Source organism: Phaenicophaeus curvirostris, chromosome 8, assembly GCF_032191515.1.
Source record: "Phaenicophaeus curvirostris isolate KB17595 chromosome 8, BPBGC_Pcur_1.0, whole genome shotgun sequence".
Lineage (NCBI taxonomy): Eukaryota > Metazoa > Chordata > Aves > Cuculiformes > Cuculidae > Phaenicophaeus > Phaenicophaeus curvirostris.
In genome coordinates this window covers 5,233,925-5,256,434 of record NC_091399.1, presented here as the reverse complement: position 1 = coordinate 5,256,434, position 22,510 = coordinate 5,233,925, and the positions used below count along the sequence as shown (strand labels likewise).

At 40.1% G+C, this 22,510-nt stretch overlaps 2 protein-coding genes across 6 annotated transcripts in view; one reads left to right on the top strand and one right to left on the bottom strand.

Annotated features, from left to right (window-relative positions):
* Nucleotides 1–8,910, top strand: part of FRRS1 (ferric chelate reductase 1) — a 29,905-nt gene extending 20,995 nt beyond the window's left edge. For 4 of the 5 annotated variants that reach the window (XM_069862198.1, XM_069862201.1, XM_069862197.1 and 1 more), the window contains exons 11-16: nt 179–265; nt 897–994; nt 1,190–1,248; nt 1,903–2,046; nt 3,123–3,184; nt 3,296–5,719. In XM_069862198.1, coding sequence (XP_069718299.1) covers nt 179–265; nt 897–994; nt 1,190–1,248; nt 1,903–2,046; nt 3,123–3,184; nt 3,296–3,388 — 543 coding nt within the window. In that variant the 3' untranslated portion in view covers nt 3,389–5,719. Of the gene's footprint in view, nt 1–178; nt 266–896; nt 995–1,189; nt 1,249–1,902; nt 2,047–3,122; nt 3,185–3,295; nt 5,720–8,893 lie in introns of those variants that run through there. The other variant, XR_011337841.1, reaches the window with a different exon arrangement.
* A 2,358-nt stretch (nt 8,911–11,268) lies between these two features.
* The window catches only part of PALMD (palmdelphin), a 56,262-nt gene continuing 45,020 nt past the window's right edge, over nt 11,269–22,510 (bottom strand). Inside the window, exons 5-9 of the mRNA XM_069862163.1 lie at nt 19,587–19,701; nt 19,040–19,073; nt 18,837–18,947; nt 17,008–18,108; nt 11,269–12,845 (exon numbers count right to left, since the gene is read on the bottom strand). Coding sequence (XP_069718264.1) covers nt 12,802–12,845; nt 17,008–18,108; nt 18,837–18,947; nt 19,040–19,073; nt 19,587–19,701 — 1,405 coding nt within the window. The 3' untranslated portion in view covers nt 11,269–12,801. The remainder of the gene's footprint in view (nt 12,846–17,007; nt 18,109–18,836; nt 18,948–19,039; nt 19,074–19,586; nt 19,702–22,510) is intronic.

Genomic DNA, 22,510 nt, shown 5'->3' with positions numbered 1-22,510 from the left:
CTTTAATCTTATGAAGTGGAATAATTACAAATGAGAAGTTCACCTACTTTATGAGAAAAAGCAAAGTCTAAAGATGACACTAAGAACATCACGTCTTTAACTGTGGATCTGTTAAATGTATTTTAATGGAGTGTTAGTGAAGTTGTAGATTCTCTAAAAGGAAACTCTGCTTTTCTAGGTGCATCGTATACTTATGTTGACCACAGTCATGCTTACAAGCATTTCTTTTGTGTTGCCTTTTATATACCGAAGAGGCTGGAGCCAGGTAAATGTGTGCTTTTGGTTTGTTTGTTAACCCAAATGTAAAGGTAATTATATTCAGTAAGCTTAGTCTGCAGTGTTAGATAGATAGAGGTTGTATACCTGTTGCTGTCACCTGTATAATATTTGGTGCAAGGCGATTGGAATTTCTGGAGGGTATCTGAATTAAAGGTGGGGAAGAATATGGTTACAAGTATAAGCTAGGAGCTGGGGAAATTGAATAAAGTTGTTTTAGGGTTAAGATTAGAACAGATAAGGTGAGAGGTGAGAGCAGTTCTGGGAAGAGTTATGAAATAGGTCTCCCCTGAATATGCAGGGTTGAGGATGAAGAGCTTGGAGCTTGGCTCCTACAGTTGTGTTGCTTTCTGCTCTCTGGACGGTGGAAGTTATCAATACAGCAAAAAGGTGGGACAAACCCTAGGCAGATTTAGCAGCATCTCACATTGCTAAGGAGAATCATCTCCATCTAGTTGCAGGGCAGCTTGCTGTGTCCCGTCACCTCTGCCAGTGCAAACACAGTGCCAGTCCACCGTTGTAACTTGCCAATACATGCATAAATAAAATTATGAACCTTTTGGTATTTTTTCTGTATCTGTATATAGATATGATATTAATTAAATATATTCTGTGTTTAGCAAGCAGGTTTTCATCCCTATCTTGGCTGCACCGTGATGGGTCTGACAATCTTTCAGCCGCTTATGGCGGGCTTTAGACCATCTCATCATGCACCAAGGTACTCGCAAATAGCTGATTAAGTTACAGCCACAGGAATAAAATGTGTCTCCTTAAAAATTCTTTTTACCTATAAAGAATTGCCTTTAAAACAGGTAACAGTGTTCTTTGATTGTAATTGTTTTTCTAATTTACCCCCCCCAGCCCCTGGCTCCTGAACTACATAATTGATAAAATGACTTTCATTGTTTCGTAGGAGGCAATTGTTTAACTGGTTTCACTGGAGCACTGGTACAACAGCTAGAATACTAGCTGGTGAGTAGGAGTTAATAGTTGTAACTCCCTTTGTTCATTAACTGGGCTATTGCTTATCTAAAACATCTATGGACCTCCAGTCCAGGCATCTCTGAAGATTCTTTTTCTTGCTGGCCACTTTCTGTGTGAGTTTTAAGTGGCTGTTAGGCACGGGTTTATGGAGAAGAAGTGGCTATGTAAAACCAGAGAGATTACAGACAAATCTGAAAGATCTCTGTAATGAGGTTCTGTTCTTATCTTGAGTAATTTAGTTTTGTCTTGGAAGATTTAAGTATAGTATTCTTACAGTAACATAGTCCAATATTATTAATGGTAGAGGGGAAACTCACCTACAGCTGGGCTTAATACTATTAACAGTGACAAGTTTCCACAGGCAGTGTAAGCACAAATGTTGTAGCAACTGTGGTCTTGTTGGTAGTCACAAATGCTAGTGTTGATGTGACTGGGATAGAGCATTGAGCAGGGTGAAAACTACCTTGGCCTTCTCTCTCACACTGCCCCAAAAAAAAGTGCTTTTAACTGTATGGACTCCATTAACCTCGTTCCCCAAGCAGCTGTAGGAAATTCCTGGGAAATCTATTCCCAATGGTATTGAGAGCATTTTAATTATAGTGACATAGCACTCTCTCTTTTTATCTTATTTTTACTGACTAGTGGTGACTGTGTTCTTGGGAATGGACCTACCAGCACTTGACCTACCCGACCCATGGGACACCTATACAATGATTGGTTTTGTAGCCTGGCATGTTGGTATTGATATGCTTCTGGAAATACACAGCTACTATCTCATTTGTAAAGGTACAAAACCTTTCTTGCTGAGGATTGTGCAAAAAGCGTAAGAGTGGATTGAATTTCAGGAGGTATTCTTTGGACTCTGACTAGGAAGATGGAAGGGAATAACTCTTAAGGAGTAGTGTCATACACTAGTCCTGTACAACCTAATGTGGGAATACACCTGTGTTCAAGACCGAAGTGTTCTAGAAGAGTTGTTTTTGTGCAGTTTTAAATGTTAGTCTTCCATTTCTCAAACCACACTTCACAGGACAGACTGAAATTCTTAAGTATTTTCCAAATATCTGACTGTTTGCCATGAATTTTATCCCAGGCAGGTAGATAAAGTGCAGGTTAATTTATGCAGATTTAGTCTTCATTTTATTGTGACAAATCACTGATATGAATGGGTGTTATTTTGTGAGTAAAATGGTCACAAACTTGAGCACAAACTCTTGCAATTTTGAGTGAACAGAGGAGTGAAGGTGAAATCCCAACTCAATATGTCTTAGCTTGACTTGTTGGTGTTACTGAGAGGAGACGACTGCACATGTGTAAACGAACTGTATCTAAGGCAGAGATCAGACGTCTGCAGAACTGAAGAAGCATGATAGTTCAGAGGCTACGTAAGGTGAACATGTGGAGAAGGAGCTATTGTAAAAGATATGAACTTTAAATTTAACTGCAGTAATTGCTTCCTAGAAATAGAGAAATTAACCTGAAACATCTGAACAATGTATGGTCTTATGTTGACTAATGGGAAATACTTCTTAATGAAATCTAGCTTTCATCTAAAAATGAAAAGGAAAAGAGTTTATACAAACCAAATGTTTTGTTCAGCTTAAAACTTACTATTTCGATGATTTGCTCTAGCAAAAGAGCAAAATGTTTTGATAGTTCAATGTCCAGAAGTTACTTTTTGTAGATCAATTCCAGGATAATTTTTTGCTTGTGCTGAATGTACAGGTCATGAATTGTCAAATGGGACTTCTCAGTGTTTTTTTCAAATTTGATGTTGTATATGACTTGGTTACTTAGTCACAGGATGAATACTTTTGCAGTATAAAAACGGAGACTTCTCTCCCTCTTCTTCCCACAAACAGTTGAAGTGATAGAGGATGACAGAGTACAGATACTGCAGTCACTCACATCGGCAGAAGCAGAGGTGAGTCACGATTTTGTGAATAACTGCTATGAGATGGGATGATTCTTTGCTTAAACCAGTAACAAGGCTGACGCTTCTATGGCTTTCCTTCCCCCCCGCCTTCTCTTGCAGGGTCGTCTGTTTAAACAGGTCGTGTTGGCCATCTACGTCTGTGGAAATATAGCATTCCTCGTTGCCTTCCTGACTGCAGTCAGCCAAATATGAAATCAGCTATTGAGAGTTTAGTGATGAAAAGTTGTGCTGTTGGAAAAACCTGCAAGGAACGCTTTCTATGACAACTTTTCCTTCAACACCTCCTTGAAGATGTAATTGAAGAATAACAACACGCGTGTCGTGCTCGGTGTTAGGGAGAACTTGAATTAAAATCTATAGAAGGATGCTGCAATCCTGCAAAAGCTGTCTTCTGATGGGACTTTTAATGGGAGTCTGCCTGAGTAAGGAATAAAGTCTCTGTTTTTTAAGTGCGGTAATTAACTTGATTGAAGCACGTGACTGAGATGATGTGCTGAAGATGCTATTTTGATAGTCATTTTCCTAAAGTTTTTGTGAATGTCATTGGGAAAGCTGTAAAGATTGACCCAGAGTCTTTTATATCTGTTCACTTCACTGCATTATAATGGCATGCAATGTGACAACTTCCTGCTCATGACAGTTCTGTGCTTAAAAAAACAACAACACCCAAACCAGCAACAACAAAAACTTAATGAAAAACTGTCACAAATGCAGGCCGATACATGAGCTAAATGCTGTTGTCTGTCTTTGCAGTTAAATGCAAAATTATCCTCTCTGCTCTAAGAGCAGTATGCTTACACAGGTGTGTGGGTCTGGGAACTTCAGTCCTTCAGTAGAAACATCATTTGCCTTGCTTAAAATACTGTTGCGTCCCATCCATCTCAGTGCTTCTAAAACATAAAGATGTGTTTGCAATGTAAGTACATTAAAACTGGTTGTATTTAGCCAAGGTTCTCCCAGTTTGAGCTTATCTGTGTGTATGGATTTTTGTGTTTTGCTGTCTTTAGTTGCTTGTGGCTTCTGAATTACTTTTCTGTGTGAATAGAATAGATTTATTAGACGCTTAAAGGGAAGTGAAAATATTTGCTCAGCAGTTGTATTTGCACTATTGAGCAAAATGTAGATTAGGAGTTAGTCTGACTTCAGGAAAAGCAGCTTCTGTTAATGTTAATTGAGAGTCCATTGAGCTGGCATGTCAAGGAGACAGGAATGTCTTTAAGAATACGGGAGGGCATTTTTTAGTCAACAAAAGATTTATCTAAATAAATGAACTAGATATGGGAAATGAAAAGAGATTGTATTGTTCAACTTTTTTGGTTCATGATTTGCCCAGGTATGAAAAGACACTCTTGAAATGGCATCTTAGAAACGAACCCTTCATATGCTGTGCAGTACAGTGATTTGCATTTGTTTTTGTAGTTCTGAACAGTTTGCTTCCACACTTCATTTTTTTTTCATACTAGAAAGTATCGATTTTTAGTTGTAACGCTTTGAAATGTCTTCAGCCTGGGGTGACTAGACTAGCTGAGAAGAAAGGTGTTGGAGTACTGGATAGAATAGTAAATGGTGAGGCCTGGCTTGGTGTGTGCTATTACAGCCACATCTCTCCTATGGCCAGCTTTAAAATACTTGTACATGTGGGTCAGGTAGTGGTTCTTTCCATTTACTAAAGCTGCGTATTTCTGTCTCTCCCTCCACTTACTCAAATCCACAGTGCAGCCTGTTGCAGAGATAGGTCATACTTGAAAGCTACAAGTTTGCAGTCAACAGTCTTTTTGGCTGCTCAAGTAACTGCTTTAGCCATAAGAGCATTCACAGAGCTAGGGTTGATCTCTTTGTCGGCAACAAGGGCAGAATGGAAAGGAGTGTCAGTTGAATTGTTCCCCTTCCTCCTGGAAGCTGGAAAAGTTATGTGCAGGTTGGGAAAGGGGGACTACGAAGAAATGTGGCAAAAATCAAGATGAAAGGGAAGTGGCATCTGGCTAGTTGTGCGGGTTTGTAGTTTTTCTTAGAGAACTCTGATCTCAAAAGCCTGGGAATCGGAGGCTAATCTAGTGCTAAGGTTTTTGGGGGACTGTTTTTTAAACCATGAGTTTGCGTAAGAAAATCTCTCAACCTAGGCACCATCAATGGCTTTTTAAATTACAGGCAACGGCGTGTCTTTTTGTGATACAATAGCTGTACAGTGTGTCTTTTCATTTGCACATGACAAAGAACACAGCGTTTTTAAAAACATGAATTTAAATCTCTTAATAAAAGCTTTTGTCCTTTTTAGTAAGGTGAAAACACTATCAAATAGAAACTCTAAAAGAATAATCTTGCCTATCAGCAAAATGGATTGTCTATTTTCTTTGTAGATGATGTTTCAAAAATTAAAGCTACCTAAAGGCTTCCTTGGAGAAATTCTTACTGAAATTCACAACCTGGAGAACTGTCCTGTGAGAACCTCATGAGGTTCAGCAAGGCCAAGTGCGAGGTCCTATGCCTGGGTTGGGGCAATCCCACATGGGGGACGATGTGATTGAGAGCAGCTCTGTGGAGAAGTACTTGGAGGTGCCCATTGATGAGAAGCTTACAATGAGCTGGCAATGTGCGCTCACAGCCCAGAAGGCAGACCGTATCCTGGGCTGCGTCAAAAGAAGCGTGGCCACCAGGTGGAGGGAGGTGATTTTTTCCCCCTCTAGTCTGCTCTTGTGAGATCCCACATGGAGTATTGTGTCCAGTTCTGAAATCCCCAGTATCAGAAGGGTATGAAACTATTGGAACAGGTCCAGAGGATGCCATGAAGATGATCGGGGGGCTTAAGCACCTCTGCTATGAGGACAGGCTGAGAGAGTTGAGCTTGTTCAGCCTGGAGAGAGAAGGTTCAGGGGAGACCTTACAGTGGCCTGCCAATATCTGAAGTGGGGGCTACAAGAAAGCTGGGGAGACACTTTTCACAAGGGCGCAGGATAATAGGACAAGGGGGAATGCATTTAAATTGGAGGGGGGGAAATTTAGACTGGACATAAGGAGGAAATTCTTCATGATGAGGGTGGTGAGGCACTGGCACAACTTGGCCGGGGAAGTTGTGGATGCCCCCTCTCTGGAAGTGTTCAAGGACAGGTTGGATGGGGCTTTGAGCAGGTGTCCCTGCCCATGGCAGGAGGTTTGGAACTAGACAATTTTTAAGGTCCCTTTTAACACAAACCGCTCTATGAATGTTAAAATATTTTCTGTGTTTAATGTAGAATTTCTTTTTGTCAAGAAGAAAAATTATTTTTCCACATCTAATGCAGCTTGAAAGTTGGCAAAATTGTCTCTTGGATGATTTGGTCCTTCCCAGTGCTGGCAGTATTGCATAGTTTATATGAGATCTTATGTGCAGTATTGCAATTTTTTTTATGGAAAGATTTGTTAATTTTATGCAATGTTTATTCCCACCACCACTTCTGCCCTTTTCCTGCATGACTAGTAAGAGGAAGCAATGTGTCATTTTCTAGCAACTTCAGAAATTTCTGTTATACTTCTTTGAGGGGGGTGGGGGGAAAAACACAAGAAGAAAGTCTGTGGAAGTGTTCATTATTATTATTAATTATTATTATGTGGAAGTGTTCTTTCCATCATCTTCCAACAGTCCTGGAACTTTCCATCATCTTCCAACAGTCCTGGAAGACTGGGGAAGTCCCACTGGACTGGAGGCTGGCTGATGTGCCCATCTACAAGAAGGGTCGCAGGGAGGACCCAGGGAACTACAGGCCTGTCAGTCTGACCTCAGTGCCAGGGAAAGTCATGGAGCAGGTGATCTTGAGTGCTATCATGAAGCACATGCAAGAGAACCGGGTGATCAGGCCCAGTCAACATGGGTTCACAAAAGGCAGGTCTTGCCAGACTAACCTGATTGCCTTCTATGACAAAGTGACTCAGCTGCTGGATGAGGGAAAGGCTGTGGATGTGTCTTCCTGGACTTCAGTAAAGCCTTTGACACAGTTTCTCACAGCATTCTGCTTCAGAAACTGTCAGCCTCTGGCCTGGACAGGCGCACACTCTTCTGGGTGGAAAACTGGTTGGCTGGCCGGACCCAGAGAGTGGTGGGAAATGGTGTGAAATCCAGCTGGAGGCCAGTGACAAGTGGGGTTCCCCAGGGCTCAGTGCTGGGTCCAGCCCTGTTCAATGTCTTCATCAATGACCTGGATGAAGGCATCGAGTGCACCCTTAGCAAGTTTGCAGACGACACTAAGCTGGGTGGAAGTGTTGATCTGCTGGAGGGTAGAGAAGCTCTGCAAAGGGATCTGAACAGGCTGGACCTCTGGGCAGAGTCCAATGGCATGAGGTTTAACAAGGCCAAATGCCGGGTCCTGCACTTGGGGCACAACAACCCTGAGCAGTGCTACAGACTAGGAGAAGTCTGTCTAGAAAGCTGCCTGGAGGAGAGGGACCTGGGGGTGTTGGTTGACAACCGACTGAATATGAGCCAGCAGTGGCCCAGGTGGCCAAGAAGGCCAATGGCATCTTGGCTTGGATCAGAAACGGCGTGACCAGCAGGTCCAGGGAGGTTATCCTCCCTCTGTACTCGGCACTGGTGAGACCGCTCCTCGAATACTGTGTTCAGTTCTGGGCCCCTCACCACAAGAAGGATGTTGAGGCTCTGGAACGAGTCCAGAGAAGAGCAACAAGGCTGGTGAAGGGGCTGGAGAACAGGCCTTATGAGGAGCGGCTGAGAGAGCTGGGGTTGTTTAGCCTGGAGAAGAGGAGGCTGAGGGGAGACCTCATTGCTCTCTACAACTACCTGAAAGGAGGTTGTAGAGAGGAAGGTGTTGGCCTCTTCTCCCAAGTGACAGGGGACAGGACAAGAGGGAATGGCCTCAAGCTCCGCCAGGGGAGGTTTAGGCTAGACGTTAGGAAAAAATTCTTTACAGAAAGGGTCATTGGGCACTGGAACATGCTGCCCAGGGAGGTGGTTGAGTCACCTTCCCTGGAGGTGTTTAAGGCACGGGTGGGCGAGGTGCTGAGGGATATGGTTTAGTGTTTGATGGGAACGGTTGGACTCGATGATCCGGTGGGTCTCTTCCAACCTGGTTATTCTGTGATTCTGTGATTATCAGCAGGAAAATAGGTGAGAGGCAGCTTCATTCTAGAGACACTGGTGAAGCTGCATTTTTTTTTGTGTCTTGAATGATAAAAATATTGTATAGAAGAAAATTCGCTTTGCTTTTTCTTTCTAAAGGAAAAATTCTTCAGAAGAAGAGATCAGGAAGGTTTCAGTTTTTCTTTTACTCTCAGATTAAACTTGTAATGACAAATCAACATCAGCATATTTTTCTCTCGGTTCTTATAGTCAGGCTCTCAGTCAAGTAGAAACTTATGATCAGTCTCACAAGTATTTTGTTTTTATTGAGTTTTAGGTGCAGCCTCCAAATACGGGTCATCTGATCTTGCCTTAACTGCAAATCAAGTTTCTTGCATATGTTTAGAGTGAGAACTAACTGATGCAAATAGCTCAAATGCAATGGAATTCACTCAAATTTGCTTTACTTCAAATATTTTTTTTTTGCTAGCTGACATGCAGGCTGCAGAGTGAACGAAGGAAAGTTGTGCTTTGTTTCTTCTTCCTTACACTTGCAGACTACACTGTTTTCTGTTTTCTTAAAAAATCCTTACAGGATGAGTAGACTTAATTTTCATTGTAATGATGCCCATGTTTTTCCTCTTCCCCAGGTTTGAGAAAGCTAGAGAGATTGCCTACCTTTTGATTTCCATCCTGGTTTGTAACACTACGTGGCGCTCTTGTTCAAATAACAGCATCTTTGTTTTGCTCGCTTTCTTTAATTTGTCGGGGAGAGGTTGAGACATGTAAAGGATGTTCAAAACAGGATGTATTTCTAGATGAACTAATAATACCTCCTCCCCCCAAGCTTTATTAAGAGCCTGAGTCTTTAAATTCAAGCCAGTTTTTACAGACTTTACAAAACGGGTGTTTACTTGATGTCCATGCCACTTTTCTTCATGATTGCCATTAATCTTAAGCTGTTTAGAAAGGAATGCACCCAGGTAGAGTACAGCTTACACACATGACTAAAGAAAACAAGATGTAACTGTTCAAACCAAAGCTTAAGTTAATCCTTCAGTGATTTTAGACATTTATTATGGGCTCAAGCAAGAGACTCCAAGTGAATGGAAGGATGTTTAAGTGGGATGATGAGATAGCAATTCTGAGAAATTCTTTACTTGCATCAGTCTGATCCCAACTTCTCTAAGGGGTCTGTGTGAAGAGGCTGCTGTTGCATTCACTTACCTGGGTGAGAGGCACGGCAGAATCTGCACATGGCAGGTGCTTAACAACACACTTGATACCATCTGTTTTAGCTCATACATAAGCTAATTCAACCACTGTGTAGCTGCTTCTGGTCTTGCCCATGCTGTGCAAAAGTGACTTTACATATTGCAAACGATAAAAGCTGAACATCTGTATCACTCTGAACCTGGTATCTATGATGATCATCTTGGACAACTGGTACTGTACTGAGAGGACTCCATCTCTGACTTTGTTTCAGAGAGGCTTTTGTCTTGCTGGAAAATCATTTATATTTAAGGATGAATTGGAATTTTGTGTGGCACCTGTACTGACATGAAAAGGATTTCTTGTCTTGTAGTTCTGTTCTTGCTGATCTGGGATGTGGGAATGCTCTGGGCTGCAGTGTTTGGATGATGAATGTTGATGCTTCCCCGAAGCCCACAACTCTTGAATGTCCATTTTCTATCTATTTCCCTCCAAATTAATGATCTGATATCCCTTCTGCCATATAGCTAGTATTTTGGTGTAGGACAGTTCAGATTAATCTGGCACGAACTGAATAATTCTAATATATGTGCAATCAGAATTGCCACATGGCAAAGCGGAGATCTGCTGAGCTCAATATTGTCCCCAGAAATGGTAGGAATGACTGCTTAGAGTGAGAGATATAACAAGACTGCAGTCATGTTTTCTCTTTCCAGCAAGATCTTCTTGCTACTTGCCAGAATCTGTACTGGGATGTCCTAAGCTAGAAACTGCAGCTGGACTGTGAACTCTTGTAATGATTGAATTATATTTATGAAGTGTGATTAAAAAAAATAAAATAATCTGTAGATGTTTCTGCCCTCTCATTTAATTAGTCACCATGAGAAAGTGCTACTTGTGTTTTGTTGTAAGCCTGCTTCTTGATATTGTTTAATGATCTGTAGTTTGGTTTTTGTCTTCCTGCCTTTGTTGTGGTTCTCTAGGTCTCTCACGTCTGTGTCTTACTGTCCTTTTCCCTGTAAGACTGCTGCTGTATTTAGCCATTTTGTGCTTCTGAATCTTCACTACCCTTCTCTGTTTGTCTCTTCAGAGACTGGCAGACCAACCTCTGCTCAAGTTGTAAATACGAAGTGCTGTGTCACGGTTGTGTTTTGATTTGTTTTCTATGCTTTTCCTAGTGAGCCCTAAAGCTCTTAGTTTTCATGGCTTCTGAGCATGAAGTTGGTATTTTCAGAGGGTTATCTAAAATAATTCCAAGGTATTTTCCTTCCCAACCAAGAGATTTGTAACGCTAACCTAACAGCTACTTCTCGTGCTGTGTGTGCTTAGGGTTATTTTTTTGTTACATGACTTTTTTCATGTATTGGTAGTGAATTTCACGTGCAGATTTACTATATATTCACTATTATGAACTCTCTTTGATCCTCTTTCTTTTAAACTACTTCGAATAATATAATATTAGCAGCAGCATTTTTGCCTGCTTTTCCAGATAATTTAAGTTTAATAGCATAGAATAATCAGGAAGACAGGGGATAAGTGTCTATAATAATCTGCTGCTGTTAGAAAAGCTGTTCATGACTACTTCATATCACTCTCCTGTCTCTCACTTTTTGGTTTATCCTGTTAAGAACCTTTGAGAAGATGTAGAAGTTAATAAATAGATAAATAAATAATTTCAATAGTAACTCCTCCTTCTGCTTTCAGAACCAATAAAAACCAGAAGAAGAGCAAGGAAAAATAGAATCCCACTACAAAACAACCAACCAACCCTCATTCCCCCCCAAAAAAAACCCCTGAGGATAGACATATAGTTTAATTAATTTATTTTTTTTCCACTATTCCACTCTCCAGGTAACCATCTCTGACCAGTCCTAAAATTTGAAACCATCACCCACTTCAGCCTGGGATCCACCAAGCGTTCAGAGGCTGTAAGTCAGCTGATTGTGGCCATCATGCCTCAGTATGAGGTAGTAGCTTCAGTTTCCCACTTTGAAACAAGGAAAACCAGCAAAAAAGTTATGGTTGGTTTTTTTTTTGCTGGTGTGTAATTTGAATCAGCCATACTAGACTAATACAACCTGAGCTTTTTCTGTTTAATGATTCAGGCTAAGAGCTAGCAAAATAAAGCTATTGTATTGATTTGAGTATAAGGATGCAGTGCTATGAGGCACGTCCTACACCCATCCCCCCAAAGAACTATGTACTGGAAATACCTGACTTGTATCTGATTTTCTAGGTGTCCTTGTAACTTACAGCTGCTTTAAGGCCCTTAGTTCCTTCTGCATGTGGAAGCAATGAACCTGTTCCTTGATGGGAACCTTGGACCTTGCTGGCTAGCTGTGCCCAGCAGTGGCTGCACCTATAGCAGCCCTTCTGTTGCAGCTGCAGGACAAGCCTTTGGCAACTCAGTATTCCTGATAGGAGCTTGCAATAATTTTAGGTCTTTGGCCAACTGAAATCTGTGTATTAAACACTTTTTAATTTTTTTTAATTTTTTTTTTCTTGATGGACAAGAACTGCCTGCCTGGCCACCAGTTTCCTGGAAAAGCAGGGCTTTCTGAGCAATCTCTGAGGTGAAAGCACACTTAGGAGGTCAAGCTGCTTTGTAGTGTTATGCACAGGATCAGTCTGCAAGGTCATGGGTGGGCAGCATGCTTGTGGTGTGGGGAAGGGGGCAGCAGGGTCTGAGGGTGGCTATACTGTTATATGTAAAACAGGAGGGTGGTGGACTCTGGAGCTCTAGAAGGTGGCTGAATATTTAAATATTGACTTTATTATATTTTGGTTTGGTTCACTGTTGCTTAAAAAGGAATGCTTTAAATTTTGGCCGAGGTGGTATGCTTGGAAACCAGCTTTTATATTTACATTTCTTCCTCCTACTCTCTCTCATGTTTAGTTTTTTATTAACCAATGCTTTCACCAGAAAAAATGCTGGGATGGCATTTTCAATCAAAATCGGGTAGATTGGCACACTTTGAAGTGAAACAATGTCCTGTGAAGTTCCCTGGAGATGGATGTTTATCTGCTCTGTTTATATAGCAACAATGTATTCCTGATTGTGGGAACAGGTACGCTCATATCTTCGTACTTGAATATGCTGCATTTATGGTCTTGGGTAACTTTCCACTACTTTCAGCAAAATCCAGAATGTGATTTGTGTGTCTGACAGTTGGTCAAATCTAAAAGTCTCTTAAAGTCCACTGGATTATGCAGAGGGCAAAATTACCCAGATGCATAAAAGAGAAGCAAACCAAGCATTATGATCCAAAAAAGCTGTGTTGAAGAAACGCTTCTTAGCTTTATTCTGCTTTGAGGAGTAAAATTTACTTCCATGTTGTTATAACTGTTAAATCACCTTTTTCCCCAGCTTTGCCATTCTCATCCTCAGAGCTGAAAAAAGAAAACAAACAAAACCATTGCATTTTAAGGCTAACTTTCAATTTCTGATGCTAAATCTCCTTATTTAGAAAAATGCAGAAGACACATACCTCCAGTGGTTAATCCAGCAGAATAAGCATTGTTTTAGTGTTACAGAAAGAAATCAGTAGAAAGCATTAGTTCTGGTAATTTTGCAATAAAGCGCTTATATTAAGAAATTACTCCATTATCACTGTTTGAAAATTAGTACAGATTTTTATAACTGTTTTGTTTCTGTTACCTTCACTAAGACGTTTCAGACAGATGGTATTGTCCTTGACTAGATGCTGACAGATTAAAAGGATGCATGAATAATTAAACAAACTCTTTGTTTAAACTAAACTCTTCAGTGGGGGCTGTAACTGTTTGGAAGCCTTTTTCTTTTGTGTTGATGTTCACAGAAAACTTTCCTCTCTTCCTGGTATAGTGAGTCAGAATGGCAGTTAGTCATATTCCTGATTTAAATCTGACAGAATAACTTGGTATCTGTATCAACATCAGCGCGTCTATTGTCTGTAACTGGGTGTAATGTGGGATAGTTTGAAAGTGACAGCACAGGGCAGATGATTAAATGTTAAAGTTATTTTTAGAGCAGCAATATAATACTGTTGTTTGATATGTAAGAGCCTCCCCACACCATGCTGTTGCTCTGAGAATGCAGTGGGAATAATCTCCAGCCCTATGACCTGTTAGCTTGAAGAGTCACCCAAAATAGCATGTCTCGTTCCTTCGTCCTGCATATGTCTCTGTACTGAGGCAGGAGGTCAAAGCAGCTGTTTACTTGATTTATGCATGTCAGCAAGTGTCCAACTCAAGTTATGCTTTGAATGCTGAAGTCGCTGCAAATCAGAAGCACCTGTAACTTTATATCATAGGGACACTGTTGTTAAGCTTAGCTCGTACAAAGACTGTGTACTGTTTGCAGACCAAGGAATCCTGAAGGATTCAAGTCCAAGTTTTGGTTTGAGAGAGCAGTCTGATGCTTCACTTACAGCCAACAGTCCAGGGGTGTATTATTGTTTTGCTTTATGTGCTACAGAAATAGATGATATGCATGAATCTTCCGCTATTAAAAAGTTTTGTTGTATGCTACATTCTTCAATGCAAATGGAACTAAGTCTCCATTGGATTTTTTGAAGGTTGCACACCTCCCAGTGTCAGGAAAAAATTTAGCTCATCTAGGCTAGCAGCCTGCCAAAAGCCTTGGACCTTCACCTCCCATGAGAGCCTGTTCCACGCTGTCAGTAGGTTTTACTGCCTATTCAGCTTCATTTTTACCCTTCCTTATTCATTCCACCGTGTCTAGCCTTTGTTCCCCTCCAAGAATTTCTGATTCCTGTAATGAGAATTGAATCTTAAAAACATTTGCACACTAATTCCTTTGACTGAAATTTAAAGGAAAAAAAAAGCTCTAATAATGCAAATCACTGGTGTCCTAATTATAGTATTGTCATCCTTCTGTCTGCATGGTTTTTCTGGGGGCACATGCTCTGAGATATTGGTCCCCCATGAAGCTCACAGGGAAAGGAAAATATTTCCCCTATGAAAAGAGATATGTCTTACATTTTTGTCAGTTTAGGGGCATGATGAAAGATGCTAATTAAGTCCAATTTGTGTCTATATGGATTGGCGCATGGAAGAATTCCTCTGCCTCCTAATTGTCCTTGGCCATTACTAACTTTTTCAGCAACTTGCTCTGTAGTCTCATTTCTTTCCCCAAAACAAGGGACCAACCTCCCTGGTCTATCCTGTGCTCCCATGCTTTCCATTCTCTTTCAGAGAGTCCTCAGTGGCTGTTTAATGTTCAGATGCTGCAATTGCCTCCCAAACTTCCATTTCAAAGAGGATTATTTTTTCTGTTGGACTGTTTGTTGGTATTGTAATGAATGATGAGGTTCCAAAAAGAGTTCTCTGGCTCCCCTCTTTTCACTGGTGTTTAGGGTGAACCTGCTGGGCTGGGCATCAGTGGCTGGTTTGGAAACAGTTTATTTCCCTAAGAAACAACTCTGTGTCATACATTGTTCTGGATTTAAGAGGCTTTCCTGGTTTTGTTTCCTTTTTAGAAGTCACAGCAGGAATATAGGACTGATTGGGAAAAACTGAGTCACTTCCTGGCTCTTTCCACTGATTAAAATGTCCCAGGGAGTGGCAATAAATATGTGGAGCAGTAAAGAGGAATATGGCTTAGTTCCAAATTCTACTAGGCACTTAAGGAACTCATTAGAGGTAGTGCTGACTGTTGGGATGTATTTTTGAGGTGGTCGCCAAACTGCTTTTAATTTGGACCATTTTTTTCATAACTGGCTATTTTCTCCTGAGTAGAATACTTGTAAGTAAATGAGTAAGACCAAATACAGATAAACAGAACATGTTCTCAATGTCCTTGCTAGACTTGCACTTATACCTCCTCTCTGAAAGTCAGTGTTTATTTTCCACTAATCTCAAAGGGAACCTAGAGTGTTCAGAGAGTGTTTGAGTGGCAGGGAAATATGAAGTCTCAGATGTTTCTCTTGGTAGGCAAAAATGAGCAAAGGCTGTTACAGATACAGGTGCTCAACTTACATCTGCTGGCCTGTATATAGCCCACTGCCCCCTCATAGATACTTCTCGGAAACCTTTTTCTCAGGTTCTGTTCAGGAGACCCCATGCAGTGAGCTGTAGGATGAATGAATTGTTTCAGTAGCAACCAGCTAGCAGGTGAGTGTTGCTTCTCCATTATAAGCCTATACATATGTGATGGGGCAACTAAGGGGCTATCCTCAGGACATAAAGGGCTGGAGCAGTTGCTCAAGTGCTTTATCTTGCCTGTATCAGTTATTTCTGCTTTCGGTTTCTGTCAGCAACCTTTGGTCCTGGAGGACACAGGGAAGTGCACAGATGGCAGGTCTGGTGCCTGAGAGAAGCAAAGGTCCTCTCAAGCGATAGAGTGCAGTGGTGTTATTGATCAGAAAGGCTGGGCTGCACCGCTGGAATATTTCAGGCTGTTGTGTGCATGTCTGCATGAGCTGGTTGTTCCTATAAACTGGACAGCTCTTCCCAATCAGTGCATACTGATGCAAAAAGACTTGAAACTCCTTATGTGATGCAATGACTGCCTCTCTCTGCCAATGCAACTTCAGGCAGCGCCCAAATTTACGCTTCTGCTGCCAGATTGCAAATTATTCTGAATATAAGTTGGTGGAAAAGCAGGGAGAGAATGTGGGGTCAGGACCCCTGATCATGATACAATTCAAGCATGGTGTTCTTTCCTTGAAGGGGAATGTGACTACTGTCTGAAATCTGCTATTCTGTAAATATACTTAAAGGCAGTTTAATTGTGTGTGTTAAAGTGCAAAATAACCATAAAGAAAAACTTTCTGTGTTCCTGGAAGATCCTGCTATGTTCTTTCAACCTTGTATTCTAACACCTTATAGTGAGAAATAGAAGCCTTGAGTATTAATAGAATATAAAAAGGGTTAAAAAATAATACTTTGTACTATATGGACTAACCACATGTAGTAATGAAAACTGTTTCATTGTCTTTCAGAGGCTATAGAAATATCTGACTCAGGTTAATGAAAAAAAATCCCAAAACATTAGAACTTGCATGAGCGCTTTCAAGGCAAGGTTGGCAATGTTGATTCCAGAAAAATGCAAACTAAATCTGTTTATTAGACAGCCTTTTGTTTTAGGGAATAATTTGAATTATCTGGAAAGTAGTTAGAATGCAGATTGGCACAGAAGCAGTCCAGTGAGGAGGCAGTGTTAGAAGCAATGCCTTTAGTTACCTGGTACAAATGAAAACTAATTCTATTAATTGAGTTAGCATTAATGGAACTTTTAATTGTCAGTTGAAAGAGAAAGACTTTTAATCTCTGAAGGTTACAGAAATGGCTTTTCTGAGAGTTTATTTTCAAAATTTTAGGTATGGTAACTTGTGCATTGCTAAAGATGAAATAATTCAACAAGACCAAAATGCAGATTGGCATTTGTTAAAAAGAGCAAAGAAATTATTAGTAATTGCAGGTTAGTCCATGAAACACTCCAAATAGGAAACACTCCAAAGAGTAAAATAAAACAGCTGCTAGCTGCTAAAAGTACTATTGGTTTGCTACATGAGTGAACAGCAGTGACATGATTTTCCTTGTCTATTACCTGTTAGTGAGGGATCTTCGGTGCCATCTCCAGATACCTGGCTCTGAAGGTGAGCATGGTGTGATGGTGAGTTTAAGCTTTCCTCTTGTTCTCTCAGGGAGATGGAATTTTTGTGGGCTACCTTGTTCAGGTTCATGCCCAGACTGCTCACAGAGTTTGTCTGTGGGACTTCTGTTATTTTCCTGTTTGGTGGCTGATAAACCTGACTGTAGTGGCCTATGGGATGATATGCTGGTTTCTCAGATTTACTTTCATCTTCATCATCATCATCATCAATGATAACTAATTCTGCACGGATAACCCCATCATATCGTGATAACTTTTGGTCTGCTTCTGCATCATCATCATCAACGCGCTGATAACCCATGAAAATCATTGTTACTGGTTCAGAATCATCCACATAACATGGTACAGCTTGGACAATGTTGTATTGCACGTCTTCCCCACCTTGAGTTGCAGGGGATGCTTCATTAAGATGGCAGGGACTTAATCTTGTTTCATTGTGTCTTTCTTCTATATTCTGGTAAGGCTTTAATTCCTCATGTACAGCAGCTTTTCTTTCTTCATTATATATCATCCTATTCTCAGGATTAGCATGCACTTTCTTTTCTGAATGGGAAAGTACTGGAGAAGGAGATTTTGGTTGTATTACCTTTGGAAGATCAAGCCCGTTCTCTCTGTGTTGCTGCATAAAAGGCTCTGTTCTGGAAGAGAATTCAGTCTGATGATTGCTAAATCCATTCATCTCTCTTCTGTGATTGTCTTCCAGTTTTGGTCCAGGGACTAATTTGTCTTTCTGAGGAGTAACTGGCCTGCAAAATTTGTTAGCAAACACAGGCTCATGATACTCTGTGGGAGACTGGGAATTTTTTTCAGTTGCTTGCCGTAGCAGGTCCTCCACCTCAACAGGAGCAAGTTCATCCATCCCATTTTGTGTTGTGCTGCCATTTGAGGGCACTGCATAGACTGACTTCCTGCCATCATCATAGACTTTAATTCCCGTTTCTTTAAACTCCTTTGATGGAAGAGGTATTGTTGATAACACTGTGTTTTCTCCTGTCTTCATGTCTTTTTCAACTTTAATTTCCATGGCAAACAATGCTGTTAAAAGAAACAAGTGCTTAAAGTGATAATGCAGCAGCTGCAAGAAATACTATAGAGGAATTCTGACAGTGATAGAGAATGACAGTCACAATGAATCTGCAAATATGTGAAGTTATCACATGCATAACCAATATATTGGATCCTCATTTTGAATGCCACTTTCCAAATTGTCAAAACTTAAAGTGGAAAGTATTTTCGTTTGGATCTAATTCTGTGAGGAAAACTAAGCTGTTCAGGAACCAGTTTTCATTGTGATTGTCTGAGAAAGCCAGATCTAGCTTTGGCTCCTAGTGTTGTGCTGGGCAGTAGCAGTTGAAAGTTCTCAACATGCTACAAGGCTAAGTCTTGTGCACTTGGAAGGGCTAGGAGGCTTTGTAATATTTGGGAAATAACCAGCCTGTTGTTTGCTGCCCAGTGGGTGTAAGTGCAGGCAGAAAATGTGGAATGTATGATATGAAGGGAAGAACTAGTTAAAGTTACACCAAGCAGAGGAATGAAGTGCTGGAAAGAAGTGCCAGTGTTAAACACGTGATCCTTATTCTCAATGCCACATACCTTACACCAGTGTCCCACCTCTCAGTTCACCAATAATAGAACACAGCTTAAATTAGAAGAACTTTGTCCTGTATCAGTAATGTTTATCCTTCCCTTAAAACATATCAGGTTCAATTTATAGGAAGTCTTTGCACAGATGGGCTCACTTTAGAGTTACTAATAGGCACTACCTTTTCTCTTTTCTTCATCATCAGTGGCAGCATGTGCTGTACTTCTCAGGGCAGAAGGCCTGAAATACTTGGGAAGGTCCGGTATGCTGGCGTATATGTAGTCTGCTGCCTCTGAATAAAGATGATTAAAAAAGTATTTAGTACGTTTTCACTGACTTCTACAACAACATTTTTAGAAACTTTTTATTTTTTTTTTGACGTACCTTTTTCAACTCCTGCTTTTTCAGTCTTCACAGACTAGGAAAGAGAATAATTAACAATAAATGTGATTAGTCAATTTTAAGATGTTAACTAGACAGAGCTTTGCTATACCTGATGGTTTTAACTTCTTGTTGTGCACGGCTCCGTACTGAGAAGGGCCTAAACTGGAACCTGCTTAGTTGGAACATGGCAAGGGAGAGCTGGGCACGTCACCTAAAGGAGTTATGGATATGTTGGCCTCTGTAGCTGCTCTATACCTGTTATATCTGTCTATGGCTGAGATGCAAACTTGCTGGTTGGCGTCAGTGGTGATGCTATTATTTTGAGATGTGCTACAGGTGAATAGTAATGGAAATTGGTCCCCCACCCATGTAAACAAGCAAATGGATATGTTTGGGTACTTGAACATCTTGACCCTTCTTGTATTTGAACTACTGTCACTTTAGACAAAAGAGCATGAGCAGTCACAGGATTCAGCTAATTTCCCTTTCTCTGGTTATTATGATAGACAGGTAATGAATTCTACTTCTGGAGTAATTTGGCACAAACCTTTATTATGTCTTCTGTTGTTTTCTCAACAGACTTAAGTTTCTTTAAAATTGCTTCTTCCTTAGCTGAGACTTCCATTTCCTCTCTTTCCAGAGCCTCAATTTCCTTCTCCAGTCTGCAATCAGAGTTTTTGATTTAATACCAGGTGGAGAACAACATCGCAGATTCAATACATTGTGAATATGGACATTAGTGGGGCTGGTTCCACTTACCCTGATAAATTTTGCTCTAATGCGAGATCATTTTATATTTTCACATGCACCAGGAAATACTATTTAATCATATTCTCACAAAAATATAGCTGCCATAGATTCCTTCTGAATTATTTTGAAAACAGTGGCTGAAATAAACTTATTTTTCAGGAAGGAATGCACCAGGAATGTGGAGCCCCACAGCATTTCCTCATCTCTAAGCAAATTTTCTCTTACATTATCTCAAGAAATGTGATTACTGTCTTGTAATTAAGATGTAGGAATCTAGTATACAGACAGCAGGGTTATGACTTCGTTTGTCTCTTAAATTTGTGTTTGTACATTCATTGAAAAGAAGCAAACTTCTGTTTTAAAGAAGTTGAAGAATGTTTTTGTAAGTGGTAGTACTTAAAGGGCTAGAGTATGTCACCTCATTTCATAAATATTGTCAAACTGTGTTCAGGATCACACATGGAGGAAAGTCGTAGTCAATCTATCATTAGAAACTACAGTTCCAGAAGCACCAACTCTATCCATGGAAGTCAAATTGCATTTGTATTTGAGTGGTAGAACCGGTATAATTTTTTTATAAAATAATAGTCACATTTTCAAGTACATTTTGTAGATAAACAAGATTCTAAGGAATATTCTAAGATGAAAATTAATACAGATGGGAATCATAATAGTGATGTACTGTGCAGGCCACTTTTATGAAGTGATAACCTCATGATTGTATGGATTTTGAAAACTACATAGTAAGAGGATGCTCAAGAGACTAAAGTCTGAAGCTTTGTTGTTTTCCAGTATGTCTGGAATTGAGAATGAAGAATTTACAAACACCCAGGGTGATGACAGGTCTTTGAGAGAGATGTGTCTTCAGCTCCAAGATGCCAAGACAGTTCTCCACATTTTTGCATATGTCACCATGGGTTCTGGGATTTCAGAATTCGCTACCTTGATAAAACAGGCATAGCAGTGCTTGACAGCTTGTAGCTTGATTCTTCAGGGGGAAAAATTTTTGATTAAAAAGGGAAGGGTATTGCTGGTGTGGGTGCTATTGTAGTGTTCCTGCTAGACAAGAACAGAGCTTGTGTAGCTCTAGAGTTTAAAAAATGGTAAGTTTTAAGGGCTCCTCTTTGGAGCTTCGAGCTAAGGCTTTTACAGACATAAATGTGTCCTTCTTAATCACGATGGTCATTTTGTATACTTAGATGTCTGGGAAAGCTGCTGAAATCTTGTTTCTAGAATGCATTCCTTTTCAGCAGAACAGAAGATACACTGGTTAAATGCAGTTAGGACAAGCAGCTGAGAAGGTTAATGTTTGCAGTGTTTGCTCAAGTAATCTCCTCTCAAGAATTACCCCTGAATTTGCAAGGGAAAACTGCGTAGTTTGCATTGGTGTGATACATGTTGCATCAGGTGCTAATAGCAATCACTTTCTAAGACTGCAATTAGGTGAGATACCCAACACTAAGAGACAATTTTTAAGGTTCTTTTCCATACAGATCTAGAATAAGGTCCAAATTTAACTCTTAAATGGTACTTAAGCAGGATCTTTCATGCTGTAGGCGAGTGCCTATGGCAGTTCCAGCAGCAGCTTCAGTCTCCTGGTTCATCTACCTTTTCATTTTGGAATTATTTTTGGAAGAACTGTTAAGTTCTTAAAAAAAATAAAGCAAATTTTAAACCCTTCCATATTTGAGTGAAACGTCTTCTGCTGTGTTTGAATCTCTGTCAGAAATTGATGACTGTAGACTTAAGGCAACTGCAACTGGCATCGCTAGTTGTTGTAATCAGTTAGAACAGAGATACAACTAGACAATCTGGAGCTACAGCAGTTATGGATAGAGTATTGATGGCCTATAACCCTGACAGAAAAAAATACTATCTTTTGACTTATTCTATAAATATGTGCTAGGATCCACAATATTACACCTATTACACTAACAGAAATCTGTCCTCCCTTTGAAATAAGCAGACCAGAAAAGCTGAATTCAGAGAAGCATTATTTATCTCCTTCTGCATGACTGCTTGAAGAGTCTGAATAATGCTGTGGCTCTTGCCCTATTTAAACTCAGATTTGTACTGCTACAATAGTAGGATACTACGTGGACTTTTCTTCTGTTAGTAAGAATATCCTCTTTTTTTTTTTTTCTTCTTGAAACACAGAGCTATCAGACCTCAGAATTGCGATATAAAGAAAAATATATTCAGGATGAAAGTAAAAGGTAAAAAACCTCCAAAACATTTAAAAGCAGTTAGCACTTTGGACCTGAATTTTTCAAGAAGCCTTTATGACTCTGTTTGAAGGTACTGATTATAGTACTAAAATTTAAAAAAATTGTGATGAGGGAGATGAATATCCTTGGAGGTCTATAAAAAAAACTAATTCAATGACCATGCGCCATGTTTCTACACTTATCACTGAATAGTACTTGTTTAATATCTGGAACTGCTGTATTTTTACATGAGACTTGGTTGCAATATTTTCATAATGCAAAAATTAATGATTAAGAGCTCACAGAAGCATAATGAACTGAAGAACCATTAACCTTTGCTATGGGATTATTTTAGTCTGAACTCTGAACACTTCTAGACATACGGGTGGAAGAAAAAGAGGAAAAATCCTGTAAAGATGTTAAAAGGAAAAAAAAAAAGGCAGGATGTGGGTGGGGAGAAAGAAGGAGAAAACACAAGCACAAATAAATCCAAGATAAATGCTGTATAGTTATC